Source organism: Monodelphis domestica, chromosome 4, assembly GCF_027887165.1.
Source record: "Monodelphis domestica isolate mMonDom1 chromosome 4, mMonDom1.pri, whole genome shotgun sequence".
Classification (NCBI taxonomy): Eukaryota; Metazoa; Chordata; class Mammalia; order Didelphimorphia; family Didelphidae; genus Monodelphis; species Monodelphis domestica.
Genome location: NC_077230.1, coordinates 281,538,672 through 281,556,539, shown reverse-complemented (window position 1 = coordinate 281,556,539; position 17,868 = coordinate 281,538,672). Strand labels below are relative to the sequence as shown.

Here is a 17,868-nt window from a genome sequence, read left to right as displayed (position 1 = left end):
GATCACTTAAGACCTAAGAAGATGAAAACAAATAATAGAAATGGAATTCTCATATCTTTTTTGCAGAGACTTTAAAAAAAGAAAACTCCCCTTTCCTGTCCGTGGATAAATCCCCTCTAGAGAAAAGACTTCACTTATCCACCTGAAACGTAGAATTTAAGTACACTTAATTCTTAGGGAGTATATTTGAATAGGTACTTCCATATGGTTATTCAGATGTGGATAAATCTTCACCAGCTGACCATTTAAAATCCTGGACCAGTTAGTTCATGGCCCCTCCTCCCAACAGCACACACACACACACACACACACACACACACACACACACACACTCACTCACTCACTCATGCCACTACAAATACTAATTACAACGTGAAGAGCATTTTGCTAGAAAATAAGGGAGATACAGTTTACTTAACACAGTCCCCATCTTGTGGAGAGTAGAGTCCAGTTGGAAGACAATACACAAATATAGGGATAGGAATTAGACCTGCGATTTCATTGGCGTAAAGCATGTGCTGCCCACTTAGGTTAGGTGTATGTCCATAGGGGATATCTCTACATTTAGATAAGCAGCTCCTGGGAAGCATGAATAAATAGCACCGTATCTGACACATGACTGGCACTTAGTAAATTCTGATTGAACTGAGCTGCCCCTAATTTGAGGAGAAAAGCCAAGAGGGAGAGGGAGAGTCAGGAAAATCCTTGGAATAATACCAGGCTGGGTGCTTTCTTCTAGTCTACAAGGGGGTACAGGACTAGTATATCTATCTGCCTCTAAATATTGCTGGTCTAGGGGTACAATCGTTTCCAAAACAAAAAAGCCACTTTCCTAATAGCTCACAGGGGAGGTAGAGTTGCCAAGGGAGGTTGCCAAGATGATATTCACTGGCTTGAGCCCTTCTCACCAGACATTGATTAAACAAAAGACCACAAGTAACAAATAGTGAGCAAACCCCATTTATCCAAGTAGATAATAAACAGAAATTGGAGACGTTGTACAGATTAGAATAGACTAGACTAGAAAACACGTAAGAGTGAATGAGCACTTTAAATGGCGGTGAGATGAGATCTCAGTTCAGCCAAGAGAAAGAGGCCCAAGAGAAAGAGATCTCACTCAAGGGAAAATTCCTCAAAGTCTCCAGGGAGGCAAGCTGGAAATCAGGGATGCTTTGAGGAACTGGCTTCCCCTACCTGTCTCCAACTTGCAAAGTCCTTTTCTCTTCTCTCTATATGCTGGAGTTAGTCCTGAAAAGTCTGGAACCGTGTGTGATTCAAGGAAAGAATGAAAATTCTTTCTCCTCTCCAAAGCTCTAGAAACAGCTCCACCCCTCACATAGTCCTACAGCCCTCCATCATCATTTTTTCCACTAATGCAGAGTCCCACTTAAGTAGCAGCATCCCAAATCCCCCAGGTTTAGTTGGATACCTGAGTTACATTCGTATAGGGAACACCCCAGGGAGGAAATGACCTCTATTGACGTAGGTCATTTGCCCAGGGTTATTCAGTCAGTATATATTAGAGATAGAATGTGAACCTAGGGCTTCTGAACTTTGAGGCCAGCTCCCTATGCCCTCCATCACACTGCTTCTCAGAAGGGACAAACATAGATAACAATGATTCACAACACATGACAAGTTCAGTGAAGAGTTGCCTCAAGTCTTATGTGAGATCTGGGGGAGGGATGGTATTTGTTGGTATTTAAGCTGGGCTTTAAGAAATATATGGGAAACCAAGAGGCAAAAAAAGAGAAGGAAGGGTATTCCCTGCAATTTGAAGGGACAACAGAAGAAAATGCAAGGGGGTAGAGCATAGAAACTCAGAGTATGGTCTGAATAAAACAAGAGAAGGCTAGAGGGTAAAATGGAGCTGGACAATGAAGAGAATTGAATGCCAGGCAGAAAAGTTTGAAACTTCCATGTTAGAGAATAGAGAGAAACATAATTTTTTTTTTAGCACAAATGTGATTGACACATAACAGAGATTCTTCTGGCTACCATGCAACCACAAGTTACCTCAGGTTCCTCAGCTGTAAAATTTGTGTTGTTGAATCATTCAGTCACATCCAACTCTTCATGACTTCATTTGGGATTTTCTTGGCAAAGATACTGAAGCAGGTTATCATTTCCCTCTCCAGCTCATTTGACAGGTGAGGAAACTGAGGCAAACAGAATTAAGTGACTTATCCAGGGTCATAGATAGCAAGTGTCTGAGGCCAGATTTGAACTTAGATGAGTCTTCCTGACTTCAGACTGGTGCTGCATCCATTGTACCATTTAGCTGTTGTTAACTGTAAAATAGGCACAATAATAGCACCTAGCTCCCAGGGTTGTTGTTGAGAGGACAAAATGAGATCACATTTATAAAGTGCTTAGTGCAGTGAATAGCACATAGTAAATACTTAATAAGTGCCTTTTTCCCCTTCTCTTCCTCTTTGCTTCTCACTCTTCCTTCCCTCCCTCCTTCCTTCCTTTGCTCTTTCCTTCCTTCTTTCCTTCCTCCTTTCTTTCTTCTTTCTTCCCTTCACTCCCTCTTTCTTATCTTCTCTTCTTCCTTCAATCCCTCTCTCCTCATTCCCTCCTTCCTTTCCTCCCTCTTTCCTTCCTTCCCTCCTTACTATACAAAGAGGCAAGAAATAGGAGATAGTAGAGGCAGGAAAGCCTATTAGAAAGCTATTACGATCGTAGAGGCAGGTGAAAATGAGAGCCTGTACTAGGGTAATGGCAATGAGAAATAGACAAAAATAAAGATCAGCACATGGAGGGAATTAAAATTATTTCTCATGTAATCCTAATGAATTCTGCTTCAGTGAAGCATACTGGGAGAAATAAACAAAAATGATAACACAATGTGCTGCTCCTAGTCTAAGTATCAAAGGTGTTGTTTTGGATTTTCCATGCTCTGCCTCCTCTATTAGGCAAAATCAACCAAAATGTGTCTCTAGAAGCAGCCTCAGGGCACTGCAGGGAGGAAAAGAGGTTTTCCTGTTCTACCAGAAGAGCCTTCCTGGCTGGTGAGCAACCTGTTCTTTCCATCAAGAAATCTCTGTTCCCATGGCAGGGTGTAAGGGAAAAGCCTAGCCAATTTCATGAGAGTTAGGGTACAGCTGAGGACCTGGTGTCCATCAACAACTCATGTCATCATAGGGAGCTGCAACAGTCTGGGGGCTGGGGCGCTTGATTCCCCTGCATCAGGAGGATATGATGGACAAGCCCAGAGATGTGTGTGCTCTAAATGCCTCCAGCAGTTGTACAGAGTCCCAGGAGCACTTAGGTCTAGTTCTTCCTCACATACAGCACTGAATGCCTCCACCCCTCTGGACTGAACTCCAGATGCACTCTGGTGTCTTGAATCCTTTCAGTCCAGTCCCAGGTCATCAAGAATGAAATCTGTTACAGCTCCCATGGGCTGAAAGGGTTCAAGGCTTCTCTGACAATCCTCCCAGCTTGCTTCGTTTACCATTTATCTTTCCTGCAAACCTCCGCTGTCCCTTTTCAGGATGGCCCCATCAGGAGTAGCCCAGACAGGATGGTTTTTCCATTCCAGCTAAAAACTCTCTACTGATCATGCATCATCCATTTCTCCAATCCTTCTTGAAAGATAACTTAAGACCCCTGGTGACCAGGGAATCTACACAGTCCTGAAACATTTTCCAAAGTCATTCTAATTTGGCTACAATCTATTCATCAACACTGCCCACCTTTCTCGAGGTCCCTACACATTCCCATCTTGGTCTCAGGACACAAGCAATTACCTGCAGCAAACATTTCTAGCAAACATAGCTCTTCTATCCCTAGATATGTTTGTTAGCTCTTTTGATCTTCATAGCAGCCTTGGGAAGTTGGTGTTATTATTATCTATTATTCCCATTTTACAGATACAGAAACTGAGGGTGCAAAGAGGTTAAATGATGTGCCCAGGGTCACACAGCTACTAAGTATTTAAGATCAAATTTAAACTCAGATCTTCCTAATTACAAGACTTGAGCTTTATCCACTGCACCACCTAGTTGTTCAATTATGCATCCCCATGGCTGAATCTTGTACTTCACAAACTGCCCCACCATTGCAGATCAAAATGGAATTTATTACCTTTTTTTTAAAACTCCCCTCTTCCTGTCTTCCTATTCGTGTTGAATCAGCCAGACTCTCAACCAAGGTGTCCTACCTTCACTCACCCACCACATCCAATCAGCTGACAAGTCCTATCATTTCTACTGTCTTGTCACCTCTTATATGCATCCCCTTCTCTCCTCTGCCACCAGACTGATGCAAGTCCTCACCACCTTACACTTGAACTATTTTTATAATCTGAAGATTTGGTCTCCTTCCCCAAATCTCTTACTACTCCAGTCCATCCTCCCCCGAGCTTTCAAACTTATCTTCTGGATCCTCTATTTGGCTTTAAAAGCCCTTTATAATTCAGTCCCTTCTTACACTTCTCCTCTTCTTTCATCTTACATCCCACCCCCACCCCCCCCATTCAACATCTACTTTCCGTCCAGTAGCATTGGCCTCCTTGCTATGTCTTACATAAGATACTCCCTCTACCAGTTCTAGACATTTTCCCTGGTTGTCCACCACACCTGAAACTCTCTCCCTCCTCATCACCCCCTCCTAGCTTCCCTGGCTCCCTTCAAGTCTCAGCTAAAGTCCCATTTTCTACAGGAAGCCTTTCCTGATCTCCCTTAGTGCTAGCATTTTCCCTTTGTTGAACTGAAATCTCCAATATATCATCTACACATCTCATTTGTACATGGTGGTTTGAAAGCTGTCTCCGTTAGACAGTAAGTTCCTTGAGAGCAGGGACTCTTTTTTGCCTCCCTTTATATTCCCAGACCTTCGCACATCATTGTGATCATCAAACATCATCATCATTGCTAACTTTTATATAGTATCTACCACAGATTCTCTCTTTATGTAACTGTGCCATTCCACTGATCTCTAAAGTGATTTTTTTTTACCTATAGACATGGAGAAGGGAGGGAAGGAGGAAGGAAAAAAGGAAGGGAGCCAGATAACTGGGAGAATGGAGCCAGCACACAGTTCAAAGATATGTTGTGCGGCCAAGAACAAAGAATCTAGAGCAGGAGGAAGAATAAAAACAGGAAAAGGAACACTAGGATCTGGGTCAGCCATATGGAAGCCTGGCCTGAATCAAGGGGGGAAAAGGATGGGCAGACACTAGTACCCAAGTATGTATGAAAGAAGACAGACATGTAGGAGTCTTGACATGCAGAGTGGATGGGCAAAATGGGCAAAGGTCTCTTCTCTCAGGACAAGATGTCTCAAGCCAAACACTTGATATAGCAGCAGTAGTGGTCTCTCCCTGCCTCTCCACTTTTACTTAGAAGACTTTTTTTGATGATGGGTAAGAGGCTGTGGAGTTCAGAGCAGAGGGACAGGAGTGGAGAGTGCTCTACAGAACTGTACACTAAAGTTAACATAGGTTTGTTTTTGGAATGCAGATTTCTTTCAGAATTCTTTACATGAAGTGGAATTTGTGTAATGTGAGTTTATGTAAAGTGAGAATGGTGCCAGGCACTGATCAAAACACTCTACAAATATTATCTTATTTGATGATAAGGCCATTAATGTAGGCTAAAATTCAACTGGCAGCTCCTCTTGCCTTACTTACAGAATGGTCTTCCTGAATTGCTATGGATGGAAAAACTGATCACCCCACAGTAACCCTTCAGATGATGAAAGTCTCTAAATTTAGTCAGACTGGTCCTCAGATGACAAATTACTGTCAGTCACTGGCCAGTTCTCAAGGTCCTTCCTAGTATCTGGGCCCTGCCAGAACGCATGTTCTACTAGCTAAGCCTTCAGCCCCTACCACCATGAGTTAAGCCATTCACAACTTTGGAACTCCTGCTAGGGAGCAGAGTTATCTTTATGAGTGAATGAATGAGTGTAATTTTACCTGGCCCATTATTTCTAGCTGGCCAGAACCAAGCAATGTTTAATATCCCATCTAGCCCAGGAGCCATCCAGCTATCTTCTCTACTGCCAAAGCTCCTACCATTTTCCCTTTCTACCTCCTACTCTAGGCACAATAATCAAATCAATAGTACCATTATCAGTGAATAGAGTATGTCAATCAACTCTCCTGTAGATCAATCAATCATCTCTATGACTTCCTAAGCCAAAATTCACTTCCCTGGCCATCATACCCTCATATGTATTATTTCCCACATTAGAACTCAAGTTTCTTGATTATCTCTTTTGATTTGTGTTTCCAGCACTTAGCACAATGCTTGGTATAAAGCAAGTACTTTCATTCATTTATTCATTCATTCAAAGGCACCTAAAAAGTGTTGATTGAATTGAACTAATGAACTTACCATTTAACTCATAAGACTCTGAAGAAAGACTTATGTAGAAGGCCATTATTCTTTCCTGAATTTTTGTTTCTTCTCCCCTACTCCTCCAAAAGGAAATAAGTCTGAGAAACTGACCACAGTCCACTGATGAACAGATTTGGACAAAGAAAATTAATTCTAGAAAGCAGAGAGTCCTTAAATTATTCACCAAAAGATCACTTCAGGTACTGCCTGGTGACTACCCAGAGAATTATCAAAAGAATAAATGGAATCAGTTGAAAACAGTCTCAGTTCAGAAATTTTCCTTCCCATCTCTATCAAGTCACAAGGTAGCCTGTCTATATCAGGAAGCCATTACCTACTTTCAATGAATGAATCAATGGTAGCTTTTGGTGGCTTTCTTTCTTGTCAGGGCTCACCTTTCTACTTGTGTCCTTAATTGCATCTCCTCCTGTCTCCTCTGGGAACTTTTCCCAGAGGATAAAACAACAACATTTTCTTCAATCTAGTATTACTTCTCTAGTCTATTAGGGATTAAACAACATTTTCTTCTATCCATCACTACTTCCCTAACCTATTCATCCCCCTAAACCTAGCTTTACCTCTAAATTCTCTATTTCTTTTGAAGACTTGCCATGTTTCTGGTCATGCTAGTTCATAACCTCAGTCATCCTCAACTCTTTATCCCACTCCACTCCCATATCCAATCATTTACCAAATCTTATCAATTCTACCCCCTCAATCTCACTAGCAGATATCTCCTCTTCATTCACCTGGCCACCACCCTGAATCTGGCCCTCATCACCTCACCTGGCCAACTATGGTCACTTTGTAATTGTTCTCTCTGTTTAGATCAAGTAGCCACACTTACCTACTTTTAATGAATGAATCGATGGTAATTTTTGGTGACTTTCTTTCCCTTTCTACTTGTGTCCTTGATTGAATCTCTTCCTGTCTCTCCTGGGAGCTTTTTCCCAGAGAACTAAACAACATTTTCTTCTATCCATAACTACTTCCCTAACCTATTAGGGACTAAACAACAACATTTTCTTCTATCTTTTTCTCCTTTCCAAACCATACTCCACAGTTACTGAATTGAATATCCTAGACCCTAGTGCTTATAATTTATATGACTTTGGGGAAAGAATTTAGCCTCTTTGGACCCCAGTTTCCTCACTTGTAAAATGAAGTTATGTTTGTTAGCTCTTTTGATCTTCATAGCAGCCTTGGGAAGTTGGTGTTATTATTATCTATTATTCCCATTTTACAGATACAAAAACTGAGGGTGCAAAGAGGTTAAATGATGTGCCCAGGGTCATATAAATTATAAGTGATCATTGAGCCACTTTCTGTAAGATCAGTCATTCTTTGATCCCTTGCTCAAGAAGCTTCAGTGGTTCCCAATAATCTCTAGGATAAAATATAAACTTCTCAAACATTAAAAATCCTTTACAATTTGGTTCCAGTCTGTCTTTCCAGGATGATTACATATTACTCCCCCTTACAACCTCATAATTCAGCCAAACTGAGCTCCCTGCTATTTCCCAGATATAGCACTTCATCTTTGACCACGAAGTCTTTGCCTCTTCCAGGCAATCTTCCATTCCTGTGATGCTATTCCTCCCCTTCTCTGCCTCTTTGAACCCTAACTCTTCAAGGCTCAACTCAAATACCACCTCCTTCAAAATGCCATTCTTGATTCCTCTAGCTATTATACTTCAAAATTACTTTTAACTTATTTTGTATATGTCTTATATTTACTCATTTTTGAATGTACTGTATCCCCCCAATAAAATTTAAGATCCTTGAGGAATCAAGTCAGTCAACTAGCATTTATTATGTACCTCCTGTGTTCAAGGCACATTTATATTTTTACCCCCAGAATTTAGCACAGTCTTTGGCAAATATCATAAGTTTAATAAGTGTCTTTTAATTTCTTCATTCACTTAGCACTATTTCGTTTGCATTAAATTCTAGGAGTCAAGGGAGAACTTCCATGCCCAGTAATCTGCCCCAGACCTCCAACTACTTAGGGACTCCCCTTCCAGTAAGACACCAGAATGTCCAAGTGCCTATTTCCCTTCAACTCTTTCCAATCTGAATTTATGCCTAGCATCTTTACATTTCCTTATCCAAGTGCCAAAACCCTATTTCCTTTGTTTGTAATTCTTAAGGAAGGATAGCCATTGCTTGTTATAAGAAAAAAATTCTATAATTCCTAGTTGGCTGGGGTTGGGGGGAAGAAGAAAAGTGGGAGATAGATAATTCACTCCGAAGAACAGGATTAAGTTATTTCTATTAAAGGATTAGTTTTCATTGGCATTTAAATCTCTGGTACTCAGAATAGTACTATAGGGGAGAGGCTGAAATAAATAATACAGCAAAGATTACTGCAGTGAGGAAGTGAAAAATGAAGAACATCCCAAGTGTCCTCCGGGAAAGCACTTTGGCAAGGGTGAGTACCAAAGATGGGCTGGTCTGTAAAGGCATCCATTAAGGAGTGCCCCCTTGACCTTCCTCTTGGAAAAGAAAGTGGAAAAGGAAATCAGAAGCTTACTAGGGGTGACTCTGATCTCACCTCCCTTCCTCCTCTCCCCAAATACAAGCTGGTGCTGGTTAAAAAGCTGAGGGTTGAGGCCTAGGGAGAGAGGAATGGAAGGATTAGGCAGTGAGCATACTCTCTGCACAGTATCCGTGCTTCTCCAGTTAGGCAAGTTCCTGGCTCCTTGCCCAACACCTGTACTGACACACTGACCCCATTTACTGCAGTGAACCTCATCTGCTGACTTCAGGGATGGATTATACAAGCTGTTCTCCTGAGCCCCTCCCTTCCCTGGGGCCTTTGGTACGGGCCCCAGTGGCAGAGTGCCCAGTTTACTTTCTAAAGTGCCAAAAAGGCCCCAGACCTCAACCCATCCCCCTTCACTTAACAGGCTGACTCAACCCTGGAGAGATGAGTGAAGGATCTCTTGAAGGGGAAGTAAGGTATACTAGCACCCAAACAACAGCAAATGGTTATTAAGCACTGACTTTGTACAAGATTCTATACTGGAAGGTAGGAATACCAAGATGAAAAAATGGCATGAGGGCTCAGCCCCTTGAAGAACCTTATTGGAGAGGGAGAACACATGCACAAGTAAGTGTATTATAAGGCAATTTGGAGAGGAAGAGGATTCTAGAAATGGGCAGAGAAGAAGCCATGGATGAAGAGTTCAGGAAAGAAATGGAAACAAATCTAAGCCTTGGAAGAAGATAAGAATTCTGGGAGGTTGAGATGAAGAGTGAGTTCATTCAAAGAATGGAGGATGGAGCAGGAAATGGAATGTCCAGTGAAGGAAAGAGCACACAGTCCCATTTGGACTAAAGATGGCAAATTGTAGAGTTGCCAAAGTAAGGAATATGCATTTTACCCTTAGAGGCAACAAGAGTTCCACTAAAGGTCTTAGAGCAGAACAGTGGTATGTCAGAACTGTGTCTTAAGAAGGTAATTTTTTTTTAGACTGTGTCTTCTTGTCTTGCCCAGGATGGAAGTACAGTGGTCACTCTCAGGCTCAGTTTCAATATCAATTATTACAGAAGTTTTAGCCTGTTCCCTTTTTTCCATTCCAAACTAATTTGCCCCTTTTTAGATGGCCCAGGGCTCTCCACTCCTGGAAGATCATGAAATTAGTTTCAGACCTTAATGCAGACATTTGACCATCTTCAGCCATATTACAGTTCAGAACTCCTGAACTCAAGCAATCCACCAGCTTCATCCCCACCACCAGCAGAGACCACACACAGGCAGCAGCATGCCCAGCAGTGAGACTGAAACTGAAAATCAGGAGAGAACAGGATCACAGAAGCCCAGAAGTAGAGAGAGTACTGAGGACGTCAAGAACTGGTGAGAGGACATATAGGAGAAGGCCTGAGAAAATGCAATCCAATTGAAAGATGAGATCATTGGCCACCTTTGAAAGATTAATTTCAGTTGTTCTGGGCTGTTGATTGAAGTTGAGTGTTGATTGAACTGAACTCATGAACTCACCACTTCATTTATAAGGCCCTGAAGCAAGACTCAGTGGAAGACCATTACTACTTCCTGAATTTTTGTTTCTCCTCCCCTGTGGCTTAGCATTGGTGAAGGAAGTATATATATCTCAGTTTTATTTGTATATATATATATATATATATATATATATATATATATATATCAGTGAGATTAAAGATTCATCCCAATATCAAAATATATACACAGCAAGACAGCCCTTGAAGTAGTGTGGCTATTAGTCATTACAGCTGTGTCCGACTCTTCATGATCCCATTTGGGGTTTCCTTGGCAAAGATCCTGCAGTGGTTTGCCATTTCCTTTTCCAGATCTTTTTATTGATGGGAAAAGGAAGGGAAACAAAGTTAAGTGACTTGACCAGGGTCACACAGCTAGTTCATATCTGAAACCAGATTTGAACTCTCATAAAGATGAGTCTTCCTGACTCTAGGCCAGAGACTTGAGCCACTAAGCCACTGAGTTACCCTACTAGCTGTTTGACCTTAGACAAGTTACTCAACCCAATTTGCCTCAGTTTCCTTATATGTCAAATGAGTTGTAGAAAGAAATAGCAAACTACTCTAGTATCTTTGCCAAGAAAACCCCAAATCAGGTCATGTCTCACATGATTAAAAACAAACAACACAGATATGTATAGCACTAGGTGATATTTGAGATATATATATATATGTACATATATAAAAGTAAAAATGTACTATAAAAATCTGACCAAAACTCTCCTAGGGTAATTGAAGAGATTAGCTCTTGTACTGTAGCAGGTAAAGAATGAATGAATGAATGAATGAAAGAGTTTATGAATAAACAGATTAGCAAAGAAAGAAAGGTATAGGAAAAATAGGAAGTTGAAGAGAGGATAAAAAAGAAGAAAGAAGGAAGGAGGGAAAAAGGAAAAGTGAAATATTGTAGAGGGAAAAATAAATGATATTGCTGGATGTGGTGGCACATGCTTATAACTCCTGATCGTAGGAAGGCTAAGGCTGATGGATTGCTTGCGTTTGGGAGTTCTGAGTTACAGAGGGTAAGAGTCAATTTGGCATCCAAATTAAGTCCTAAAGTAATATAGTGAGCCCTTAAAAATAGGAAGTCATAAGGAGAAGCAAATAGTCCCAGGTCAGAAACAATGTAGATCAAAGCTTCTGTGCTGATCAGCAATGGGTCTACAAGAACACAAAAATGCCTGATAAAGGAAGCCAATCCTAAGCAAGAATTGGTACTAACAGAATAACAGCACTGTTTGGGGTAACAGGAAAGGAGAAGGACCAAACCTAAACATTTCCTAATAAAAGTAGAGAAATTGTTTTCCTTCCCATTAGAGGTTCCAATAGAAGTAGCTGATAGCACAATGGATAGAGCACTGGGCCTGGAATGAGGAAGACATGAGTTTAAATCTGGCCTCAGACACTTACTAACTTTGTGTCTCTGGGCAAGTCACAGTTTCTATTTGCCTCAGTTTCCTCAACAGTAAAATGGGGATTATAAGAGCACCTACCTCTCAGGATTGTTGCAAAGATCAAATGAGATAATATTTGTAAAAAAAAATGCTTAGCACAGTGTATGGCACATAGTAGGTGCTCTATAAATGCTTACTCCCTTCCCCCATTCCCAACAAGCAGCCAGGAGAGCACAGCACTTCCTGCTGCCCACCCCTTTAGTATATGCTTCCCATAGCTAAATCCAAAGTCAATAGAGTCTAGTGATAGATACCAGGCTTTAATAATGGCCTACCTACGTGTCATTAGATTAATGTTTAGCCTGAAGTAAAAGGAGAAGACAGAGAAGCAGGTTAAGCTGAGTCAACAATGACTTCACACCTTCCATTGCACCAAGGAGACATTGAAAACCTCTCTCCCTGTGGGAGAATTTTCATCCAGAATGACTGCAGCTCTACTCCTCACTTGGTCCAAGTCAGAGGACGACCCCACACTGTCTTTAGTTACTGTGAAAACAGGGGAAAGTTAGTTCTGAGAGGGCAACCTCAAAGAGAACATCTGTGGTTCCTTCTGCAACATCAGATGTGCGACATTTGTGCACCAATGTGGTCTTCACTCTTAATATGCTGCATCATCTGCTGATATGTTTCTTCCATAATCAATCATTCATAATTTCTCCAGATTCTTCCAAGGTCTTCTCTTCCCAGTACTTATGCTATACACAGTCCAAAAAGACAATAGCCTCTGCTCAGATATTCACTCTCTCATGTTTAGATACGGAGGCTTTGGCTTTTATTCAAGAGAAATCCTACTACAAACAAATCATAATTTAATCAGCCATCTCTTGTACTCAGGAGTCCACTAGATGCTGCCCACATCTTCTTTTACAAGAGAAAGGCATGCTAGTCACTTCATTGACCCCTCTCAAAATAAATAAGGGTCTCCAAGCAGTTTTTTTAATTTCCTTGGCCAAAAGAAGGTTCACCATCAATGTGGCAATTCTAAGCTAGGAGGGTTGGACTATGCTTTATTTTCAGCTCCATCAGATATGCTATGATCAGCTGTCCCTGGCTAGATGGGTAAAATTTCAAGAGAAAAAAATACAAAACATTTAGAATAGTAAGTATTGAAGAACAAGTTATCTTAAAAAGGAAAGGAGCGGGAAAAAAAAGAAGAGAAAAGAAATTCATCCAAATAAATGGCAAAGACCACAAAAAGAGCCCAAAGAGGGACTAGAGAACTGAAAGAGACCCAGTCCATCTGACTTGAGCAATGCAAGTGTTCCTTACAAAGGAAAACATTAAGTCCCACCTCTTTTTTATATCGGAGTATTTTTCGTAGTAGGCTCAATTCTCTCGTTTCTGGAGACTTTGGCTGCCAGAGTCCAGAAAGCACAGCTGTGTTTGGTATGAGCTCTCGTCTCATACTGTACTTGCTCTGGGGGGTTCAGGAATGAGGGGCTTGGTAGGGCCTTTAGAATGAAACAGGCCCCTGCATATTTGCTGGGAAGGAGGTTACTTTTGTCTCAAGCACATACCTTGATCATTGACCAGCCAAGGGAGCCTCTTCACTCTCTTGCTCTGTCCTCTAAGTCTCCTGGGGAAAGGCAGCTTTGGAAAACCACATGCACTTGTAAACTACAGCTTTAAACCAAAGTGGTCATGCATCTTGCATTCATTATGCAAGGTCAACATGACATCCTGAGGTCAAGTCATGGGTGTAACACATCACTGAGAAGCTCTCAATCCATTCAGTTTGATTTCTCTTCCTTCAAAGAACAGGATCCCTCTGTCTTGCATGGTGTAAATTCCCAGAGGGACTTGTGCTCTCTAAATTGTTTGCAAAAAATCTGGTTTGGCTCTGAACTACAGAGAAGCATCTCTCTTGTTTTAGAATGTATGTATGACTGACCTCCATGGGGGACACCAAGAGTTAATGAGCACAGAAGCAAAAGTAATATAGCTGTTTGGTGCATTTTAGGCTTCCTATTGTTAGCCTGTATTTTATTTCTCACCCAACTGAGAGCAGAGTTGGGTTTTACAAATGGGTCATATACATTGCCCATATGGTCTCCCAAAACTAGTCAGTACTGTAGGAGTCCACCAGAGGCAGCATACAGATTTCCCTAGCATGGAAGAATTAGGATAAAACAACTGCCACAATCCAAGCAGTCCCCAAGAGAAACCAGGTGGTGGGAAGAGGAAGCTAAAAGAATAGTTCTCATGCACAAATATTCTGACCATGAGAAGTCAGGAAAACACATTCAAATTTACTTTCTGATATTTACTGGCCTATGTGTAAGAACCTCTCCATGCTCCCCAGGGCAACTCTAATACTGAACACTATACAATTACTAGTTCTGGAACTGCTAGAGGGCATTTCCCATACAGAAAATTTCATCACTTGGGAGTTGCCATATAGCAGTGAAATCACAGGTCCAAACAAAAAAAAAAGTATTTCTATAGGAAGTGTGAAAAATATTAGTAATGGGAAAGTCACTACCCAAAGACTGCAACAGACAGAAGACCTGAGTTAGTCCCCAGTGTATGGGAATCTGTAAGAAAGAGCTGGGTTCTTGCAAGTGCCAGAGATGTAAGGACCCAGTTCTGATTGTTGCTCCCTGAAGATTCCAGTTGAAGGGATGCACAACCCTTAGCTAGCCTGGGGCTTTCAAAGTCCAAAACCAAATAGCTCTAAACTACAAAATCACTTTCCTGACCTACAAGTATTTCTGCTCCCTTTCAGGAAGTTCTCTCCCCTTCCCCTCAACTATACCTTCCCAAACAATTTTTTTTTCTGCCTCTCGGTCCACTTCAAATACTGGTGCAAACAAAGGCAGTAGCTTTTTTGGCTTTGATGTTAAAGCAAGACTAAAGGGTTTCAATGGGAAACAGATATCAATTACCATGCCCTGCAGAGCCAAGGTAGGAGCTGAACTTGCCACAGAGGTGAATACTCATCAGATGGAGCCTCTCCAACTTCCACTGCAAATGGGATCCTGAAACAGAGCCTAGGTACCCCAGCTCCCAAGCAGGTGCCTTAGTTAGACCTTTTGCTCTAAGAAAGACACATCCTTTGGAGAAAGAAACACTCACCCACAAAAGGCCATGTCAGAAAAGGTAGTAGCAAAAAAGATGAGCCTGAAAGGGTTCCCAGAGCCCCAGGAAGGAATTGCCTCTGCATTGATTGATGCCCAGAAGGTACAAAGGATGGCAGCAACTCTTTCCATCGAAATCCTAAGCAGATAGAATGCCCCACTAACCTCAACATTGCAAAGGGCCCAACTTGCTGATATTGAAGCTGTCACTCTCCAGTCTTTTGACCAATGGAAAGAGATTGGCCAGGGAGAGGACTTTTGCACCCCCACTTTAATATCTCCAGCATTTGAAAGTGCTCCACCAACCATCCTCAGAGCGCCTCCTCTCGACCGTACTGAGAATTGGAAACCAGCCAGACGTTTTCCCAAATTCCAGCCCACGAGGTTCCCGGTTTGCTCCGATGCTGATTGGCCACTTGGGGCAACACCTCCCTAAAGCATCAACTCTCCCTAAAGCGCATTGCCAAAACGTGACCTGGGGACTCAACCTAGCTGGAGGGCAGAGGTACAGTAGGAACTGAGGTTGTGGCAAGATTCAGAAATAAACGGAAATCCCTTTCTTCCCTTTTCTCCTCCCCCATCTCTTTGGAATTATGTGGCTGTAAACAGAACAAGAGAGCTTTGGATAGGGTCACAGATAATAAAGCTTTATGCAACCAGCAGAAACGAATTTGTTAAATACGGGAGGAGGAGAGGAAAAGGAGGAGTGGAATGCCCGAAGTTCAAATGTTAAAAAAAGAATAGGTAAATTAAAAGAAATTTGCAGTAGTCCCAAGGTAATGGAAATGTCTGAGATTAAGGAGGAGCCAGCTGTACTCACCTGCCTAGTGAAAAGGATGGCAGTGTCCCAGTATTCAGGGTGCTTGTCGCTTACTTTATTAAGTTTCTTCTGCCAGGCGCAAAAGTTGCGCAAGGTCATCGCTGCGTTGCCTGTGACCTTGGGTCCCTTGTCTCTGTCCGCGAGGACCAGCACCTTGACCACTGCGATGTTGATGGGATTGAGGATGCTGGGATGGCGGTAGAGCCTCGCGGCAGTGGCCAGCAGTGTCAGTAGGTAATGTTCTAGGTCCGCACCATGGAACTTCACCATAGACTCATCGGCCACCACTAGTGTTTCTACGTAGCGCGGGATGGACACAAACCGTTTGGCTCGCCCAGCTCGTCGAGGTGACCGGCTCTCACCCGAGCCTGCCCGAAGGGATTTATAGGGGTCCAGGGCACGTAGGATGGCTGGATTCCAGCCCGAGGCCACTCCGCAGCGGGAGGTCGGATCCCCAGGTGGCCGGCCAGGGGCGCCCCTACGCTGGAGAAGGTGTGCACCTTGGCTGTTGCGCTGCGCTTCAGGCGCGCTGACGTTGGGCAGGGGACTAATGACATACTCTGCGCCCCGATAGCCAAAGGCACCTCGAAGACCTCCGCATAGGCTCAGAGCTGCAAATGAGTCCCGCTCGGCATTCACATCTCCTGAGTAGAAGCAGCGGCGGAGGTCAGGAGAGCCCCCCGATCCCCGGGCCTGGAAGACACCCAAATGCTGAGTGGCAAACGCAGGCGCTAGAAACTGGGCATCAGGAGCCAGGTGTAAGTAGAAGTCCTCCTGGAAGGCAGTGATCTGAAAAATGAGTCTCTGGTCCCCTGAGTCCTCGGGACCCCTCCGGTAATAGTGGCGCCCGTTAATGTCTGGGTCCAGCCGGATGGGAACCACAATCTCCTGTTCAGGGTCCGAACCGCAAGCGGGGCCCCCAGCGAGAACTAAGGCAAGGATGCCTAACAAGAGCATGGCGCCAGGGGCTGTGCACAGAAGGGCTCTCAGAAAGGAGCACTGCCCTGCGGTTGGGCACGCTGGTATGGCTGCACCCAACTGAAGCGATAACAGCTTCGGGGCTGGTAAAGGAAGAGCGGGGTTAAAATGCTTCCTAGGCAGCGAGCGCACACTGCGTTCCCCCCGTCTCCTACCTGTGTCTCTCCAAGCAGCGCGCGCTCTGGGAGCTTTATATACAATCGCTGTCAAGTGCAGAAGACTAAGATTTGTGGCCCAGGGCCTGGCGGGGAGGCGCTGGGACGCTTATTGGAGCCTTTACAGCCACTCGTAGAGGGGCAGACTCTGGCGGCGCGGCACAAGGCGAGCCCTCTTAAAGGGGCCGCACAGTTCCAGATTAAGCTCTTGCGCCCCTCCCCTTTCCTCCTCTCCCTTGCAGCCCCCAAGCTTCCTGGGGCAACAGAAGAACTGGACTCCGCCTACACAGCCAAGAGCCACTTGGCCTGTTATTTTCTACCGGGAGGAAAAGGGGGATTAGCAGGAAGCATGAACAAGGGGTAAATTAGTTGGTTGCTATGATGCTGCCTTAACTCCCATCTTCCCTAGACAATAGCCCACTAGATACTGATAGGTATTTCACTTCTGCCATAGAACAGCATTTCCTGAGCTTTGGGGGCATTCCTCTCGTAGTTCCCAATCAAAATTCTCAGCTGAGGCTTCTGGGTTTCCTCCTGTAGGTGACCTTTACCAAGTAGGTGCAGCGATTTCAGAAAAAGAACCGACTGTCTGTTTCTCTACGTGTATGTGTCTCTTTACTCAAATTATGTCTTTCTTTCTTCTTGGCTTCACACATACACACACACTAACCATGGTCCTAAACCAATAATATCTTCTTGAAGCCATGGAAATGAAGAAAAACAGGAAGAGAGAAGACACCAAAAGAGAGAAGGAAAACTATTGTATTCCTCCTTTCCAGAACAGTGGCAGAAGGTTGTGTGCTTGGGTAACAATGTTCTCCTGTAATCTTCCCTGCTCAGAATACATGGGAAATGTATTCAGTCTAGAGTAGCAACTACATTTTAAGAACATTGGTAAATGGAGATAAAGCTACATATGTAGTAGGAATCATTGTGGAAGTTTCGTCTGAACCAGAAATGGCCAGGAAAATCCTAGTTTCAGAGATCAGTCCCTAAAGTTATCTCTCTGCTCCT

General features: G+C 43.2%; 1 protein-coding gene across 1 annotated transcript in view; it reads right to left on the bottom strand.

Annotated features, from left to right (window-relative positions):
• Positions 1–16,908, bottom strand: part of ADAMTS15 (ADAM metallopeptidase with thrombospondin type 1 motif 15) — a 37,325-nt gene extending 20,417 nt beyond the window's left edge. The window contains exon 1 of the mRNA XM_001365816.4: positions 15,722–16,908. Within this exon, the coding sequence (XP_001365853.1) occupies positions 15,722–16,678 (957 nt within the window). The 5' untranslated portion in view covers positions 16,679–16,908. The remainder of the gene's footprint in view (positions 1–15,721) is intronic.
• Between the last annotated feature and the right edge of the window lie 960 nt (positions 16,909–17,868).